Consider the following 20,459-nt stretch of genomic DNA (forward strand, 5'->3'; position numbering starts at 1 on the left):
GTTTTTTTTTTGTGTGATGTTTATAGAAATACAGGTATGGGCTGACATGAAGTCAAAAGCGAAAAAAAAAATGTCGCAAAACAAAGCTGAACTCCGAGCAACAGGTGGGGGCCCTAACAAACTTCAGGGACTTTCAAATACCGAAGAAAGCATAATCGGTTTGCTGCAATTTGATGTCTGCATAAATCTGCCTGGGGTGGAATTTGACCTGGATACAACTACCAGTGACCAGTTCACAGTTTTGTCCGCGTCAAATCCCAGCCCAGAGCTTCTGGTCCAAAACTATGAGGAAAGTGAAGCCGATTTAAATTTAAATGTTCACGAGGAGCCAGCAGGAAAAACCAGAACAAACAAAAAGTCTCAAAAAGCAGAGAGATTGAGGTTACTGGAGTTGCAGACTGATGGCCAAAAACAATTTTATGAACAAATGATTTCTACATTGCACAAAATCAAGCAAAGTGCTGCAGAAACAGCGGAATACTCAAAAAAAAATTACGAGTTAAAAAAAAAACGCAACCGACGAACTCTTGCAACTAAAACGGGAGAAGTTGCGCATTTACAAAGAAGAACTTCTGAAGAAGCAACAAGACCGCAGATCAAAACTACAATTAAAAGTAGCGATTTTAGAGATCAAAAAGAAATTGCTATCGAAATAATTTTTATATTTAGTGTTAAGGAAACTGAAGTGATATTTTTTGTTTTATATTAGTATTAGGAAAAAAGACTGTATATATTTAAAGTAGGTTATTTATATGTAATTTTTATATTTACATAGCTTTAAGCTATATGCCTTAAAGAAACTGAAGTGATATTTTTTGTTTTATATTAGTGTAAGGAAAAGACTATATATTTAAAGTAGGTTAAACAAATGAGTTATTGTTTTTTATTAAAGAAATGAGATTGATTTTGAACTAAATAGCAAATTGAAATACGTAGAGGAACTGAAATACATATTTTTTTCGAATGACGAAAATGACGAATGAATAAAGAAAATTTATAACAAAAATAAAAAAGAAACTGTGGCATAAAGGTTTCTATTTAATACTTTTTAGATTTTTTTATAATATTCTAAGAATTTCATTTCTTATGTGTTCTGCTTCTCCGTTATTTGACTCCACTTCAATATCTTCAGCATCATCGTTGAGGGTCTCGTCGGATAACTCTTCATCCGGAAGTTGAACATTATAAAACAAGCAAATGTTGTGCAAAGCTGCACACACATTAATAATTTGTGTTGCTTTTTTTGGAGAATAGTGAAGAGCTCTTGCCTGCAACAAACATCTAAATCGATTTTTCAGGACTCCAATTGTTCTCTCAATTATACTTATCGCTTTGGCATGTTGTTTGTGGTAGGTCCTTTGTGGAGACCCTTCCTCAGAGTTTCTGAACGGTGTCATTAAATAAGGTTTAAGAGCGTATCCAGCATCACCTGAGACAGACAAAAATTATTAAAAACGGAGTTTCAATTGGTGTTTATTACATACCGAGGAGCCAAGTATTGCGACGGCCATTGAGATGTTGCTCCTCTAAATGCGCTTTCAATGGCGACATGTTGAAAGCCATGGAGTCATGAGTAGCTCCTGGATTTTTCGCATTTATATAGGTTATTTTCATTGTATGATCACAAACCTAAAATTTACATTATTCGCATTTAGAATTTATTACTCATATTTAAATATATGCAAATGTCTACTTACAATCATAGCATTAATGCTGTAGAATCCCTTCCTGTTGTAATACAAATGCTGAACTTCTTTCCTGGGAGCGACAATTTTAACATGCGTGCCATCAACACAGCCAATTATTCCTGGAATCCGGTATTTGCTATAAAAATGTGCTTTTCTTTGTTGCAGATCAGCCTCAGTGCTACTAAATTTTACCCATCTTTGGCAAATATAATTTTCCAGGACATCTATTATTTCTGATAGCACAACAGACACAGTGGGTTGAGCAAGTTCTATCATACCTTCATTACCAATACTCAATTGGTACGATCCCTGAGCACAAAATCGCAGAACTGTGGCTAGCTTTAAAATATTAGGAATCGATTTGGCTCGGGTGCACTGCTGCAACTGGTTTTCTGTAGTGGACAGTAGGTTCACAAACGCCTCTTTAGATAATCTAAAGTTCTTTAAAAATCTGTAAGGAAATTTCTGTTATATTAAGTACGTCAACACATTTTGAAAATTCTGAACTTACTCAGTGGAAGCCATTTCTAGGGGGTTGGATGCGTCCCTCAACTGTTTTCTACTTCTAGCTAGTTCCACTAATCTTTCATCGTCCGGTGAATCGTCGAACCACAACTCCGTTGTACTCATTTTCACGTAAATTACGGTTTTTAACTTTTAAAAATAATGTTAGCAAAGAATTTCAACACAATAGGTTTTTCTTTTATTTTGATTTGCTGTATCAGCTGAGAAAAAATTATCTATTGTAAATGCGTCGAGCGATCGAAATTCACAATAGTCCTATTCTTCCACGAATGAGCACCATAATACCAAATGAAAATTCGTTCGATCAGCACTTTCGACTACAGTCGAAGATCGAATGTTACTCATAATAGGGGCCACTGTTTGGTGCGGTTTTTGGTCTGGCGGCATCATCGGGCCTTTTTTTTCGAAAATGAGCGAGGAGCTGCGGTTACAGTAAATGGCAAGCGTTGCCGTGACATGCTCAACGACTTTTTGTTTCCAAAAATTGAAGAGGATGACATGGACGACATTTGGTTTCAACAGGACGGTGCAACTTGTCACATTGCCAAAGTTACACTCGAACTTTTGGCTACCGTTTTTGAATTCCGATATCAATTGGCCGCCTCGGAGCTGTGATTTAAGCCCTATTACCTGGACTATTTTTTGTGGAGAGCCGTTAAGGACAAATGCTATGCGAACCATCCACAGACAATTGATGCTGTAAAACACGAAATCGAAGTTGCCATTCATGAAATTGGAGCCCAAACAATCGAAAATGTGCTTAAAAATTGGGTTGATCGAATGGCCTACTGTAAAGCCAGTCGTGGCAGTCATTTGAACGATATTCTTTTTTATTCATAAATGACAATGTTCAATCCTCAAAATAAAAAAAAAAGGTTGAAAAAATATTGATTAGTTTTTTTTTTATAGCCGATTCAAAAAGCAAATTTTACATGGCCCACCCTATATTTTACATAACTATAAACATCACACTTTTATTAAAAGCAGCTAGAAAAATGTCAGTGAGGAAGTACTAAAATATTAATTATTATTTGGAGACCTTATCACCAATTTCCTGTCAATAGAATAGGATATAAAAAATCTTCTTTTGCAACGCAACAACTTTCTTATTCCGGCGAAAACTTTACGAAGGTCTTAACCTTTTTAACTCAAAATATTCAAACGAATTTGGAGTCAAATGCAATTATTGCTCGTACTCTAAATCAGTTTTATTATTTCATCATTTAATTTGCTAATGTAAATGTATTATTTTTAGACAAATTGTGTTTTAGTTTTAGCTCGTTTGATTTGATATTCTATTAATATATTGTTTATATTAGCATTGTGCCAATAGTCAGTAATAATCTTTATATATCTTGACTCAATTAAATAAAGAAAATAAATGAAAACTCCTCGGCTAGAGAACAAAAAAACAAAGCTAAATCAAGTTACGGACCACGATAGGCGCCATCTCATTATACCTTCCATCACGGTGCAGCGCATTACATTAAAGATTGCATGGTGCCAAAGGCAACACGCAAAATAACAACAGCCATATGCTAATCGTTGTTAAACTGTTCTCTTCAGATGACCACAAATGGACACATCTCCTTAAATCAATGGCTGGCTTGTGCAAGTTACGCAAAATATCTCTCAAACGATTTGACATTGGATCAGCCGGTTGTGTATATGTGTGTGTATGTATTTATTCTACCAAAGGTGTTGCGTGTGGTGATGTCGTATGAACTCCGGAGAAAAAAACTACTAACATCAGTTTAGCACAGCAATAGGTTCCAGTGAATAGTGAATTTATGAATAGAACAATACCTGGTTTTACTTTCTCCAATATTGGTAAATGTATAGTTGTTGAGTCCGCCCATGACGTCTGGTTCTACGTTATCGGAATGACTCAGGTTTTTCCCGACCAAGGGCTTGCCGCCCCAGTTAACTAGCCCTCTCTACTACACCGTACCTTACCACCGTTACCGCTCAATGAAAAATCTAATACGATTGGTCTAGATGGCATTCATCCCAATTTTTTTTTTAATTTTTTACAGTCTCTATGTTTTAAATATCATTTTAACAACTTCTCTTTTTCCTCACTGCTGGAAGTCCGCTAAAGTCCATCCGATTAGAAAACCTAATGGGAACTTTACGCCCTACCTGGGGACTATCTTTCTAAATTATTTTCCGAGTCGAAATCTGCTGATAAATCAGTACTAATATCGTTTTAGATCAAACAGAAGCTGTATAAAAGCGCTAATTAGGGTATCGAACGTCATCAGACTCAACATTGATAACGATCGCGTAATTGTATTAAAACTTCTGGATCCTCCAAAGCTTTCGACACTGTTAATCACGAACTTCTGGCCATGAAATTTTTAAAAAAATTTTTACTTCTCATCGATAGCATTACACTTAATAAAATCATAGCTCAGTGATCGCTCGCAAGCTGTTTGTGCTAGTGACATTATATAACTACTTACGGAAGTAATATGGTGGCATTATATACTACTTACCCGTATCTATTGTTCTCGGTCCTCTATTGTTTGTGTTATATGGTAATGATCTTCAAAGCGTGTTGAAATATTGTGATATTCATGTATATGCAAATGATATCCAATTATACCTATGTCTGCTGCTCTTTTGTATCTGTCAATAATTGTAATAATAACCTCAATACTGACTTGTTAACGAGAAGTAGGCCTGTGACAATGAGTCACTTTTAAATCCGGGTAAATTACAGTGTATCGTTATTTACAAGAAGACTTTTAATCTCGAAGGCTGCAGGTAAGTGAAATTGAACAACACTGTTATAAAATTTGTTGACACTGCCAGAAATCTAGGAATAATTCTGAAAGGAACTTTACAGTTCTAATGCAATAGACAAGGTGTATGGAAGGATTCGTTTATGAGCTATTCAGCACTTCACCCCAATAAAAAATAGACTGCTTTTAGCTAAAACATTTCTGTTACCAACCTATTGTATGGATTTGAATTGTATGCCAATTGTGATAGTCTGTGTCATAGTAAACCTAATGTCCTCTACAACAACATCCAGTATTGTGTAAAACGTCGTGGTTATATATCAATTATTGCATTAAGCATTTTTTCTGTAAAATTTGATGATTTACTGAAAGTAAAATGCCTAATGCCTCTTTACAAGGTCGTTTGGGTCGTGAGCCCAAAAACCGTGCCGAAAGAATTCAATTCACTATATCGGCCTAATCACTTTACCTGCATAGCATGAAATGCAGTTGCTTTGTATCCGAACGTCAGTTCTTCGTTTTTGCTGTTCGTATTTAAAATGTCCTGCCAAAAAAAAATCGAAACCATTGAAAGTACATTGCGAAATCCTACATTATTTAACTCATTCTTATAATACATCCTTGTCCTTGTTCTTCTCTTTCTACGTCCATTTTTTTACAGCCTACTATTTCTCTTTTTCAAAAATTTTCCATAAAACATCACTAATGTTATTTCTAAGCTCTCAGAATTAAATATATACTCATAAATATATATAAATATAAAATATATTTTATTTATGATTCCTGAAGGAATCGATTCACTTTGAATGTACGTTTTGTTCTTTACTATGTAGGTTTTAAAAACTCAAAACAATCGTTTTCAAGCTTTTTAAACTCTTTTCAAATTCAAAAAAATGTTCTCTACTCAAAAGGCAACAACAAATACATGTATGTTTTTACTTATATTCGCCTTGCCAACAACAGAGAACGTTAATGTATAGAGAAGTCTCAATGACAGGAACGTATGAAATTTCGAGGGGTACTCGTCTTGCGAAGACTAATCACCACAGACACATTTTTCACCAAAAATTAACAGTAAGGGGCTAAATTATGTAAATTTAGCAGCAGTCGATAAGAATTTGTTGGTGATTAGAAGCAAAGAATGTTGGGTTAAAATGACTATATTTGAATTTTTTCCACATCATCCACAATTATGGGTATATTCAGAAACGCATTATAATGCGCAACGTACTTTTGCAGTGTTGGCAATGCGTTCAGAAATGCAAATATGGCAGTACTGCAAATACATCGCGTTCCAAAACGCCATTATTGTATCAAACGTCACGCATTATTTGCAGGAAAAATTTTAATACTGCCACTGATTACGCTAATATGATGTCTGATGAAAAGTAGTATAAAACTAATTTTTTTAGCTTTTAATGCAAAGATATATTAAATATACGTTATTAAAAACATATTTTATTACATTTTTCTTGATTTTAGCGATTATCTAAGTACATCGGAAATAAAGTTGCTTCTCAGAGTCCGACTGAGCATGGAAAGTGAATTTGCTTCAGGGAGGAGGAAAAAGAGTGTTTTGTGGAATAAGGTGGCGGAAGAAATAAAAAAAGTGAATAAAGATTTGAAAATAGACGGGCAAATCGCGCAGCGAAAATTTTCTAATTGTTTCAAAAAAAGATTTTTTTTTTTTTTGTTTTTTTTTGAAAATTGGAAAAGTAGTGAATTACAATCACAATAAATTAAAAAGCATTAGCGATTAGGAAAAAAAGATTTATTTTTGGGAATTTTTCGTTTTAATGAACATCTTACTATATGTGATCTTCTTTTTAGCTTTACACGTCTTTTTTTTCTTAAATTTAGCAAAAAACTATCACTTTTTACTTCAAATATATCGTCAACAACTAAACTCAATAATACTTCCATTTTAGTGTAAAACGCGTTCATAAATGCAACAAATCTTTTTGCAAATCGTTAACAAATCTATCAATTGCATCACTTGTCACATTGGCAGTGTTGCCAGTGCTGCAATTACTGCGCATTTATAATGCGTTTCTGAATATACCCTATGTACACTAGCGAAAACCCGCCCGTTCCGCTGGTCGTCTTTAAAAAAATCTAGATTAATTAATTAAATTAAGCCGAAAAATACTGTGTGTTTTTTATAAAAATTCTCGCTCATGAATAGAAATGAAAGAAGTTTTATATAGTAGTAGCAATTAAAAAACGTTTGATGTGATTTACTTTATTACTTTTTTTATTGTAGTACTCTTTGTTATACAATATTCTTCGTTTTTCCATGCGTTGTTTAATAAATGAACAATACCAATGGCTTACCAACTCTTGAGCATGAAACATAAAGTTGGCCATGAGAAAAACATGGGTATTCTAAATCAATACCACAAATTGATAAAGTTTGGCCTTGTGACATATTAATAGTAATCGCGAAGGCAAGGCGAAGAGGAAATTGAAGACGTTTGAATTCAAACGGCATATCCGATGGTATCATTGGTATTCGCGGTATTAAAACATCTTCACCAGAGTATTTTCCATTCAAAATTGTTGTTTCAATGACGTTATTCATCAATCTCTTAACTGTTAATCGAGTGCCATTACATAGTCGTGGTTGATTTATGTTTCTCAACATAATAATCGGTGCTCCTATTTTCAAGATTAGCATGTGTGGCGGTAATCCAGGTAAATAAAGGGAATTCAAAAATTCAGTGGGATAATTTACAATATCATCTTGATTTGTAACAGTGTCAACGGATCCATATGTTTGTTCTGGACTTGGTATGTTAGCCAAAATAGCCGCATTCATTTCTTTCACGTCTTTATTTTTGCCAGCCATCATGGCTCGTTCACTAAGCCAATCATGATTTTTGTAATTTTGAGGCAAATTTGGGAAAATACCTTGAATTAACTGTTCTTTCGTTTAACTTATTTGACAAAAGTTTGGTTGTAAAGTTATTAAGCAAGTTAAATTATCGACAGGAAATTTGCCATTTCCAATATCCAATAATTGCTGTGAAAATTCAGCAGCTGATGGATTATTTTGCATTAGAACATGTACATTAGTAGTTAGTTTGAGTGTTTGAACATGTCTCCACAAATATGATGATTTCAAACATGCAACCAATTCATCTGCTACAGTTGCTCGAGGAGTAACAGGCGGTGTTTGTCTAAAATCACCTGCCAGCAGCACTAAGGCACGACCAAACATTTCATTTTTACTACGTAAATCTCGTAATGTCCTATCAAGCGCCTCCAGTGACTTTTTATGTGCCATCGTGCACTCATCCCATACAATTACGTGTGCGAAAAAGCGGAGAAGGAGAAGAGAACTGTTCTATTCTCCCCCGCTTTAACCCAGCTATGTGTTGCAAATGACTTGTTTGCGTAAAGTCTGATATAAAATAAGTTCTATTTACTCTTCTTAAATTTATATAAACTTTTCCAGGCGAAGTAAAAAAACTGACATATATTTGCTTCAACCGTATATTTGTGAGTACACAGGTAATACGTAAATATATGAATGATATAGGTAATATAATATCTCATATTAGAATAACCTTTCTGCAAAAAATTAAGGAAACGATCACCAATCATGCCGGCAATGATACAATGAATTTTTCACTATAACTGACTTCAGATTAACGTTTATATAATAAGCATATATGTAACATTTTAAAATTTTTTTCGAATTTTTTTTTTAGTTTTTAATAATAAGTGGTCTTCCTCTTTCTCTTCCTGTAGCTATTCCTTTTCCTCTTCCATCTCCAGCTCCATCTCCTTTCTTTATCCCGGAAACGGGCAGTAAAAATTACTTCACTTAAAAGCTTTCATCAACAGTTTCCATCTGATACCCATATTGTACAAACACATCCAAGGGTACCTTGGTCCACCTTTTCGGCTATATCTCGAGACCCTGGTCACTCAGAGATCTAAAAAATACTCTGTATTAAAGCACTCATCAGTAGCTTTGATTTGGCCTTCGGCAGCGCCACCTGGTGGCGAGTGGAATCAATAAGCATATTATACCAGAGAATGTTAATGCAATGAGAAGGAGCAAATGTTAAATGAGCTTTTTTCGAGTTCTAATTTGTAGATTCAAACTAAGGTAATTTCAAATTCAACTTTGCTCACGAGTGGGGAATTGCAGATATTTACCACGCGAGTGACGCGAGTGGAGGGTTTCTATATTTACTTACCACGCTAGGACAGGAATTCAGATATTTTCTGCGTTTACCAAACTACTGAGGAAGTTCATAAGATTTTTCGGCACACTACTAAGGAAATCGAAGCGAATAAATTTGCGATTAAGAAGGCCGCGCGGCAGTTAATTTATGGTGCAGAAGCTAAAGTCGGCGGAATTATTCGTTTTGTTTTTTGGCACTTATTTAATTCAGGTTCAAGTCCTGAAGTCATATTTTTTTTCTTGCACATTTTTTTTTTACAATTCAAACCAGGAAAGTTTGGTAAAATTTTTGAGTTTATTTTAATTAAAATTTTTTTAAAATACTGTTTTTTTTGTATTTTATAAATGGAAATTTCTTTTCGGTATAAAATAGTTCATACTGGATATGACCTGATTTTTATATAAATCAATCAAAACAGAAAATATGTACATACATATGTCTATAATCTATTTCATCAAATCCAAATTATATTGATGAGAAAATATGATTCTAATATCCGTCCAGAAAGCCAAACGCGCAAACACACATACATATGCATATAATTACGCATACAAACTTTCAACTAACGCAGAATATGTGCATATAAAACTGCGAATCCAATAAATGAGTGATTTAGAAAAGAGTATTAGTAATTATAGATTAGCGCAATCGTGAAAGACGTGTTGTGGATGCGATACATAGTCTCATGTTTGACTCAGGTTCAAGTCCTGTACACAGTTTTCTGTTCGATATATTTATTTCATTTTTTATATTTGGTTTAATTAGAATTGATTTAAAATAGTGTATTCAGGTTTTTCTAATACCTGTTATTTAGAAATTTATTTTCTATATAACATTATTCATACTTCATTTGAATTAATTTATATGTAAAACAGCCATAAAGGCAATCATATGAATATGCATTCCTATATTTAATCTCTTCAGTCAAATCTGAACTACTTACATACACATATTGATGAGAAAATATTCTAATATCCATGGATGCATCCAGAAAGCCAAACGCGCATACACGCATATGTATACAAATATATACAAACCTTCAACGAACGCAAAATGTATGCATATAAAAAGCAGCAACTGCGACCGTCTTCTTGTCCGTCAGTGAAAAGATGGGATATGTATACCCTATGAGCAAAAAGAACCGGGAAGGTGTTGTTGACTGTTTCCTTCGATTGCCAAGGCATAGTCCACCATGAGTACCTTCCATCGGGCCAGACAGTCAATAGAGAATATTATTTATCCGTTTTGAAACCGTAGAGAGATGCTGTGTGTTGCAAACCGCCGGAAATGTGAGCAAACAATTCTCAGATTTTGCATGATGATAACGCGCCATCGCACTGATCAAAGAGAATACAAATCGGCCTGCCGGGGGTGTTTGGAGGACTGGGTTAAACGTTGGCACATGTGTGTTGCTTCAGACGGGTCATATTTTGAAGGAGATAATATAAATTTGCCTTAAATTTAACTCTGTTTTGTTTAATTTAAACATTCCCGGTACTTTCTGATCATAAGGTACATATATGCGGCTTTGCGGACAGCAATGTGTGATTCGCTGGAAGTCGCATTAACTCGCGACTGTCGCACAGTTAGAACACATATTTACATACATATAAGAGCCGCGGCCACTCGACATGACAAAAATTTAAGATTTATCAAATATTGGCAATTAATTCCACGCGAAATATTCCAATATTGACTATTTTCGAATGGTCGCGAAAATTGGCATATGGGCGGCTCGTTTTATGAATGAAATTGAAATATGAGCTCTAACTTATGAATGAACTTTTTGTTTTTGTTCTAAATTGTTCAGCGCCGTCGCTGATAGAATCATGGCCGCTGCGACTGCGTCTACGAATGTATTTTGTTTTTGTAGTCGCTAGGCTTAGATTTTAGCTTTGGGCGACATGCGCATGTGAGGTACGTGTTTTTGTTGTGTTCTAGAACATTTTAGAATGTGTGGGGGCAAAGCGGTCATCGCGTTGCGCTTGCTGTTGCTTTTGCGTCTATCAAAGTATTGTGTTTTTGTAAGTATAATATTAGGAATATCGACTGGTGAAAGACAAAAGTACACGGAAGCAAGAAGGGAGCGCTGTGCTCGCGCATACATATATGCATGAATGTATGAACGTGCATGGATGTAGTAACATATGAATACAATTATTTTGTAGGAAGTTTAGAAGGCAAGTGGGTATACTCGTATATGTATGTATATATGCTAGGACATAAAGTGGGTATATATACATACATAGAGCAGAATTGTTTTTGCACTTGTTAGGAAGAAACTCGTTCACTAGTGCGTATGTGTATTTGATTTCTTTTAAGAATGTGATGTGCTATGACATGTGTACATACATAAGTCAAGGTTATTTGGGCATACTTGCATATGTGATATGATGTTCTTGCGCTTGTGCATTATTGTTTTTCATATACAAATGTACATACATACATATGTATGTAAATGCTGTCGAATACATAAACTATAAATTGACATAAAATATAAAATAAGTGTTGATTTATCTTAAACCGTTCTTTTTTTCTGCATGCAAATACCTCCTATTGACATGTACATACATATTATGTACTTATGTATATTATCATATACCATCATTTATTTACATATAAAGTATACGTTCATTTTTGAATGTAAGTAATGAAAAACTTCATGAATTACTTTCAGAACTTTATTAAAATTTATTCGCGTCGCGCGCATGCACAAAACCTTTTGTTCACAACGCAGGCGCAGAAATAAACGCTCTGCGTATTTATCCTCCCCACGTGACTCGCCATCAATTCTCGGTGGAAATTTTTTTTTTTTTTTTCGTTTTTAAATTTTTTTTTTTTTGTGTACGTAAAAAAATTTGTAATAAATTTTATGTATCCGCTTATCATTTCAAAAGTAACAAAATGGTAAAAAAAAAAGCAGTCGAAGAAATAAACGCACCGCCTATTTTTCCTCGCCACATGTTAGACTCGAGTTCAATTCCCGGCGCAAACTTTTTTTTTATAAATTTTTTTTTTTTAAATCGTTTTTTTTTTAATGTAATTGAAAAAAAAATTATGTAATAAATTTTACGTATTCGCTTATTATTTCAAAAATACGAAAATAGTAAAAATTTAATTGGTTTAATGTCGAGGTGAGAAATGTGATGTGTGTTGAGGTGAAAGATGTGTGGTGTTTCTAATTTTTGTGTGGGCAAAAGTCAGTGAGGTGTCTATAAACTCGGTGTGCTAAATTCCCTTACTTCAAATCTTTCAAATCTCAATTGTACTAAAAAAAGCTCACAGTAACATTTGCACCTTCTCATTGCATTAACATTCTCTGATTATACTAACCTTCACCGTGGAAAAATATATATATATACCAAATTTCATAATAATCGGCCCAGACACACGCGACCAAAATGTATTCAATTCTAATGAATGATATGTGCGGTACAAAAAATACGTGCGGCAAACAACAAAAACACACTCACTTAACCGACGCACCGCACACACACGCGTTATCGGATTTCAACCAAACTTCACAGAAACCTTCGCCAAAGCAACACCAACAATATGTGAAACTTTCATTGTTTTCCTTACACGCGTTGCTGAGATTACCCCGGACAAATGCACACTTTTTTTTGGCTTAATTTTTATATATATAGATATATTATGTCTGACTGTCTGGTGTTCTGTAAAACTTCAACTGAATCGAAATCCTCTAAAGAAACCCCTTCTGGTAATGAAGCGTTTTCTATAAAGAATTTGTTCATTGGATAATTACACTGCCCTGCAAATTTCAATTTTTCTGATGCGAATAAGATGTAACCTAGTATTCCCGAAGGGAATTCTCGCGCTGCGCACGAATCCGAGTTCAAAAATTTTCCATCACGTCAGGTTTTCAAAAAAAAGGGGGTTGAAACCCCTAAAAATAGCGTATTTGGCCATTTTTCAAAAATTGTGGACCAGAACCCTGACGTGCTACGATCTTCGTTATTGTCAGTAATTGAAGGTTGAACTTTGCTCTTTGAAATAAGCCCAAACCCAAATTGTTTGCATGCACCCTTAGAGTAAGGGGTGTACTTATGTCTACGGGGGCAGAGAAAAAAATGAACATAGGAACTTATCTACTTATTTTTATTTTTTTATTTCTTTTCATTTCTTTAAATGGAATGTTTGACTTCAGATTTGTAATCAGCGACACTAAATACCTTAGGAACACTGCACTTTTCATTATATCTTATCTTGGGTGTAGATAACTTCCTATGTTCATTTTTTTCTCTACCCCCGTAGACATAAGTACACCCCTACTCTAAGGGTGCATGCGAACAATTTGGGTTTGGGCTTATTTCAAAGAGCAAAGTTCAACCTTCAATTACTGACAATAACGAAGATCGTAGCACGTTAGGGTTCTGCTCCACAATTTTTGAAAAATGGCCAAATACGCTATTTTTAGGGGTTTCAACCCCTTTTTTCTCGAAAACCTGACGTGATGGAACATTTTTGAACTCGGATTCGTGCTTAGCGCGAAAATTCCCTTCGGGATCACTAGGTCCCATCTTATTCGCAAAACCGATGCAGGGCAGTGTTATATATGTATATGTCAAAACACATATATGTACGTACATAGGCTAGGGCATCAAGTGTGCATATACGCACATGCTAACATGTAGGCGCATATGCAGAAGAGAATTGTTTTAGCATTTGTTAGACAGGAAATCGATCATTCGGATACTTACTCCCTAATTATTGCATGAAATATGATGCGATGCTCGTGAGGTAGGTCATGGTTGCTTCAGTGCATACATATGCGTGCAACACTATATTTATTAAAGATGCAATAGAAGTTTGAAGTTTTCTTTTATTTATTTTAAATTTCAAAGTTTTATACTCTCTATAAAATGCATACATGTATTATTCCCTGTGAAAAAAATTTCGTTTGGCAAAGGAACAAATGAATGCATATTCAAATGTACATAAATATGATAAGGCGATGCGTCGTGAGATAGGTCATTGTTGCTGCAGTGCGTGTGCGCATACATACATACATATGTAACACCATAAGAATTGAAGATGCAATTGAACTTTTGCACAAACATAACTAACATAATATATGTATATATTTATATTGATATACATATATGTATGTATATTATATTCACCAATATACCAATATGCTCTTTGAATTCTTGTCTAAAATTAATTTCGAGTCGAAAAATTAGTAAAAAATTTCATCAAATTTGTATAAAGTTTTTAATTTACTAAAACGCACACAACAAAATGTGAGGTCGTTTTATAATGTATTTTGTTTAAATTCTTCTTTTTAAATTAAATCAACAAACATTAAAGTTACTTTGATTTTAAATCTTCATTTCTTTGAAAATATAAATTGAATAAATTTTCATTTATCAATGGAACATAGAAATGCCCAAGCAAATCCCTTGCAATATGCTGTCGGCATTCGTCAATTTGGTTTCATACGGAAACCAAAAACTGAACAGAGCCAATGTACTTGTACCAGAGAATGTTAATGAAGTGAGAAGGTGCAAATGTTACTGTGAGCTTTTTTTAGTACAATTGAGATTTGAAAGATTTGAAGTAAGGGAATTTAGCACACCGAGTTTATAGACACCTCACTGACTTTTGCCCACACAAAGATTAGAAACACCACACATCTTTCACCTCAACACACAACACATTTCTCACCTCGACATTAAACCAATTAAATTTTTACTATTTTCGTATTTTTGAAATAATAAGCGAATACGTAAAATTTTTTACATAATTTTTTTTTTTCAATTACATTAAAAAAAAAAACGAATTTAAAAAAAAAACTTATAAAAAAAAGTTTACGCCGGGAATTGAAATCGAGTCTACCATGTGGCGAGGAAAAATAGGCGGTGCGTTTATTTCTTCGATTGCTTAGTTTTTGCCATTTTGTTACTTTTGAAATGATAAGCGGATACATAAAATTTCTTACAAATTTTTTTACGATTACATTAAAAAAATAAAAAACGAAAAAAACGAAAAAAAAAAATTTGCGCCGAGAATTGATGGCGAGTCACGTGGGGAGGATAAGTACATTAAACCAATTAAATTTTTACTATTTTCGTATTTTTCAAATAATAAGCGAATACGTAAAATTTATTACATAATTTTTTTTCAATTCCATTAAAAAAAAAAAAACGAATTAAAAAAAAAAAATTATAAAAAAAAGTTTGCGCCGGGAATTGAAATCGAGTCTAACATATGGCGAGGAAAAATAGGCGGTGCGTTTATTTCTTCGACTGCTTATTTTTTACCATTTTGTTACTTTTGAAATGATAAGCGAATACATAAAATTTATTACACATTTTTTTACGATTACATTAAAAAAAAAAATTTAAAAACGAAAAAAAAAAATTTGCGCCGAGAATTGATGGCGAGTCACGTGGGGAGGATAAGTACATTAAACCAATTAAATTTTTACTATTTTCGTATTTTTCAAATAATAAGCGAATACGTAAAATTTATAGGACTATGAATAAGTTCGTGCGGTTTTTTTTCGAAATTTGAAACTTTATTGACGTAAAATGGTTACAAATTTAATATTCAAAATATTGTCCATCGCTTACTACTACTTTTTCCCATCTTTCTGGCAATTCACGGATTCCCTTTGTGAAAAATTCGGTCGGTTTTGCCGCAATCCACGAATCGATCCATTTTTTGACTTCATCGTAATTACGGAAGTGCTGGTCAGCCAGGCCATGTTGCATCGATCGGAAGAGATAGTAATCGGATGGCGCAAGGTCTGGACTATACGGCGGGTGGGGTAGGACATCCCATTTGAGCGTTTCTAAGTATGTTTTGACCACTTGTGCAACATGTGGCCGAGCATTGTCATGTTGCAAAATAACTTTGTCGTGTCTATCGGCGTATTGCGGCCGTTTTTCTCGCAGTGCTCGGCTCAAACGCATCAATTGTCGTCGGTAGACATCCCCCGTAATCGTTTCATTCGGTTTCAGTAGCTCATAATACACAACACCCAGCTGGTCCCACCAGATACACAGCATAACCTTCAGGCCATGAATATTCTGCGCCGACGTCGATGTTGAAGCATGGCCAGGGTATCCATACGTTGCCCGACGTTTTGGATTGTCGTAATGGACCCACTTTTCATCGCCAGTCACAATTCGATGCAAAAAACCCTTTCTTTTGTGCCGTTGAAGCAGTTGTTCGCATGCCATAAAACGGCGTTCAACGTCTCTTGGCTTCAATTCATACGGCACCCAATGGCCTACCTTTCGGATCATTCCCATGGCTTTTAAACGTTTGGAAATGGTTGATTGATCAACTCCCAAAGTTTTTGCAACCTCTTCTTGCGTTTGAGCCGGATCTTGATCGAGCAATTCCTCCAATTCGGTATCCATGAACTTTGGCGGCGCACCCTCGCGTTCTTCGTCTTCCAAGCCAAAATCACCACTTTTAAAGCGTGCAAACCACTTCTGGCACGTTCGCTCAGATAGAGCATGCTCACCATAAACTTCCACCAAGATACGATGACTTTCGGCTGCTTTTTTCTTCATATTAAAATAATGAAGAAGAATTCCCCGCAAAAACACATTATTTGGCACGAAATTCGACATTTTCAAGTGTGGTAAAAATATTGTTGTTTACGCTTCAAATAAAAAACTTATACTGACGTTTGTGCCTTACGACAGTAGCTCTCCAATGAATGTTTGGAAATGTGGATCGATGGAATAATAATCAAGTTACGCCATCTGTTGTAAAACCGTAACGAACTTATTCATAGTCCTATATTACATAATTTTTTTTCAATTCCATTAAAACAAAAAAACGAATTAAAAAAAAAAATGTATAAAAGAAAGTTTGCGCCGGGAATTGAAATCGAGTCTAACATATGGCGAGGAAAAATAGGCGGTGCGTTTATTTCTTCGACTGCTTATTTTTTACCATTTTGTTACTTTTGAAATGATAAGCGAATACATAAAATGTATTACACATTTTTTTATGATTACATTAAAAAAAAAATTTAAAAACGAAAAAAAAAAATTTGCGCCGAGAATTGATGGCGAGTCACGTGGGGAAGATAAATACGCAGAGCGTTTATTTCTGCGCCTGCGTTGTGAACAAAAGGTTTGTGATGTCTTAGTAGATATGTATGTATGTATGTATGCGCGCGACGCGAATAAGTTGTAATAAATTCTGAAAGTAATTCATGAAGTTTTTCATTACATAGAATCATAAATGAACGTATACTCTATATGTACATAAATGATGGTATATGACAATACTAGCGTACCCTCGCCCACTTCGCTAGGCGATAAATTCAATGATTTGCTGAAAGAGAATAAAATTAATACGAAACAAAGCAAATTCTTTGATACAATTTCATTCGAACTTTATTGTAACACTTTTTGGTAGACAACGTTTTTGGGTTTTCCATCTTTCGAGTAAATGAATAATGACGATGGTTTGCCTACTCGTGAGCAAGCTACATACAATTGTCCATGAGAAAAAATTGGGTATCCTAAATTAATGCCGCACATTTGTAGAGACTGTCCTTGCGCCGTATTAATTGTCATAGCGAAGGCAAGGCGAATAGGGAACTGTAAACGTTTTAAATCGAATGGTAAATCCGTCGGAATCAGTGGAATTCTGGGTATTAAAAAGTCTTCTCCTTTGTACTTCCCTTTCAAAATTGTTGCTTCGATAACGTTACCCATTAGCTTCTTCACAGCGAGTCTGGTACCGTTGCAAAGTCGTGGCACATTAATGTTGCGCAGCATAATAATCAGTGCTCCAATTTTTAATCGTAAATTATGAGGTGGTAGGCCTGGCAAATCGAGTGAGTTTAAGAATTCAGTTGGATAATTTACGACCTCATCTTGATCAGTAATAGTGTCTATTGACTTATACGCAACTATGTCACCAGGTATTTGATCTAAAATAGCTGAATTTATATCATTGACGTCCTTATTTTTCCCAGCTAAAATTGCTCTTTCGCTGAGTCAATCATGGTTTTTGTAATGTTGAACTATGTTTGGAAATACACTCTGTATCAATGCCTCTTTAGACTGTGCAAAAGTGCAGAAATTGTTAAGCAATGTTATCATTCCTGTTGTTTTTGAAAAAAGGTTTATTTTTTTTGGTTAAAAAGTGTTTTTTGAAGTTTTGAAAAACACTTCGCTCTAAAAAATTTCTTCTCAGTTAATTGCTGAAAATTAAATATTTTGAAAAAACTATTTTTTTTTTATTTAACGTTTTTGAGAAAATTTTGTTCTTGAAAAAATTTGATACTTTTGTAAAAGTTTAAATTGATTTGTTAAAAAAGATTTTTTTCCGCTTTGAAAAACACCCCCTCGAAAAAATGTATTCTCTATTAATAGTGGAATATGAAATGCTTTGAAAACACCATTTTTTTTTAAATTTTGTTTGGTTTTCAGAAAATTTGGTTTGAAAAAATTTCATACCCTTGAAAAAGTTTTATTTTATTTTATTTGTTTAAAATTTTTGAAATTTTTTTTTTTTGTAATTTTAGAAAAACACCTCTTCGAAGAAATTTCTTTTATCTTTTTGAGGAAAATTTGGTTTTGAAAAAATTTCATGCTTTCGAAATATTTTTATTTTACTTTATTTCTTCAAAATTTTTAAAAACAATTTTTTTATAATTTTCGAAAAACACCCCTTTGAAAAAATGTTTTCTATGTGTCATAGTGGTATTCCATTAACTTTTAGGATTATAGTCAAATACTTACAAATATCTACGCTTTCACAAATAGCAACAATAAACAAATTTCCTCAAAACCAAAAGATTTACTTTTTTTCTAAAAAAATTCTAAACAAACAACGTAATAAATTTAGAATTTTGTGTTCACGAAAAAACAGTATTGTTTTTATTGTATTAACTGAAAACCAAAATGTTGCAAAAAATCAAAACAAAACTAAATTATTTTTTTGTGTTCATTTGGTCCATATGTTCCATAAAAAGTTAATATGGTAAATAATATGCAGGGTCTGATACACGCAAATTTCCATTGACCATTATAGTGACAAAATTATCGATCACCAATTCCAACAGGATTTCAAAATCAGAGTTGGAATGAGTTGTTGTGTGGTGTACTTCTGAAAAAATGAGAAATAAACAAAATAAATCTAAAAATTCGAATTCTAACTTTATCTTGTGTATGTTCTTATTACCTTTGAATTTTTCCAATGAAGCACCATTCATTTTAAATTTTCCAAGAATTTTTTTTATCATTTCGCGTTTCTTTCCTTTTTCATTCGATTCCAACATTTGTTCATAGCCGAAAACATCGTTTGCAAACGCATTCATTTCCATATAGAATTGGTCAAAGAAAGCATTGCTCAATTGAATTGAAACATTATTTTCATAAATACTTAGGACCTTAACTAATGCACCTTGGTACATACCTAACGCAGATATTCATCGCGACCTTGACATCGATACCATTGAAGAAACAATACAAAGCGCTAGCAGAAGACACATAAATAGACTATTAACGCATACAAATCCTATGATGAGAAGACTACCAAATAAAGAAAAATCTACCCAAAGTCGGCTTAACCGTCAAACACCAACAGATCTTGCAAAATCCTTGTAATCAATTGTCAACTAATCGTATATGTCATTGTTTGTTAACCACTTGTTTTTAAATAATATGTACATATATATTTCTTCTAAATGAGCTTGGGGGCATTGGCCCTTCAATATCACTCTCATTCCATCTTTTTGTAAATCAAATTACTTATTGTCTAACGACAGGTGTAATATTTTATGGAAGAAATAAAAAAAAAAAACAATTTCATTCGAATCATTTGAAATTTCTGTATACAATAACGAAAAATTCAAAAAAAGTTGTACACATAAAATGAATGTCGATTCGAAACTTACTTTAATCTAAGAATCGAGCAAGTTTTGTTTTGTACAATATTTTGATTTTTTCTTTTTTTTATATGAAGAAAATATTTAAAAGAAATTTTTTTTTGCTAAAAACATTCCCCTAGTGGATCCCTACAATATGAAAAAAAGAACGAATAAAATTGGCCTCGTATCGGCCCAAAAAAATGCGTACAAACGAACATCATTTCATTTTTATATATATAGATACATAATATGTATGTACGTGTCAATAGGAGGTATTTGCATTCAGAAAAAAAGAACGGTTTAAGATAAATCAACACTTATTTTATATTGTATGTCAATTTATAGTTTATGTATTCGACAGCATTTACATACATATGTATGTATGTACATTTGTATATGAAAAACAATAATGCACAAGCGCAAGAACATCATA

At 33.7% G+C, this 20,459-nt stretch overlaps 1 protein-coding gene across 1 annotated transcript in view; it reads right to left on the minus strand.

Moving 5' to 3' along the window:
• Nucleotides 1–1,476: 1,476 nt before the first annotated feature.
• The window catches only part of LOC128870035 (putative nuclease HARBI1), a 33,368-nt gene continuing 14,385 nt past the window's right edge, over nt 1,477–20,459 (minus strand). Inside the window, exon 3 of the mRNA XM_054112630.1 lies at nt 1,477–1,580. Coding sequence (XP_053968605.1) covers nt 1,477–1,580 — 104 coding nt within the window. The remainder of the gene's footprint in view (nt 1,581–20,459) is intronic.

The sequence above is a fragment of the Anastrepha ludens genome, chromosome X (genome assembly GCF_028408465.1).
Source record: "Anastrepha ludens isolate Willacy chromosome X, idAnaLude1.1, whole genome shotgun sequence".
NCBI classification, from domain to species: Eukaryota; Metazoa; Arthropoda; class Insecta; order Diptera; family Tephritidae; genus Anastrepha; species Anastrepha ludens.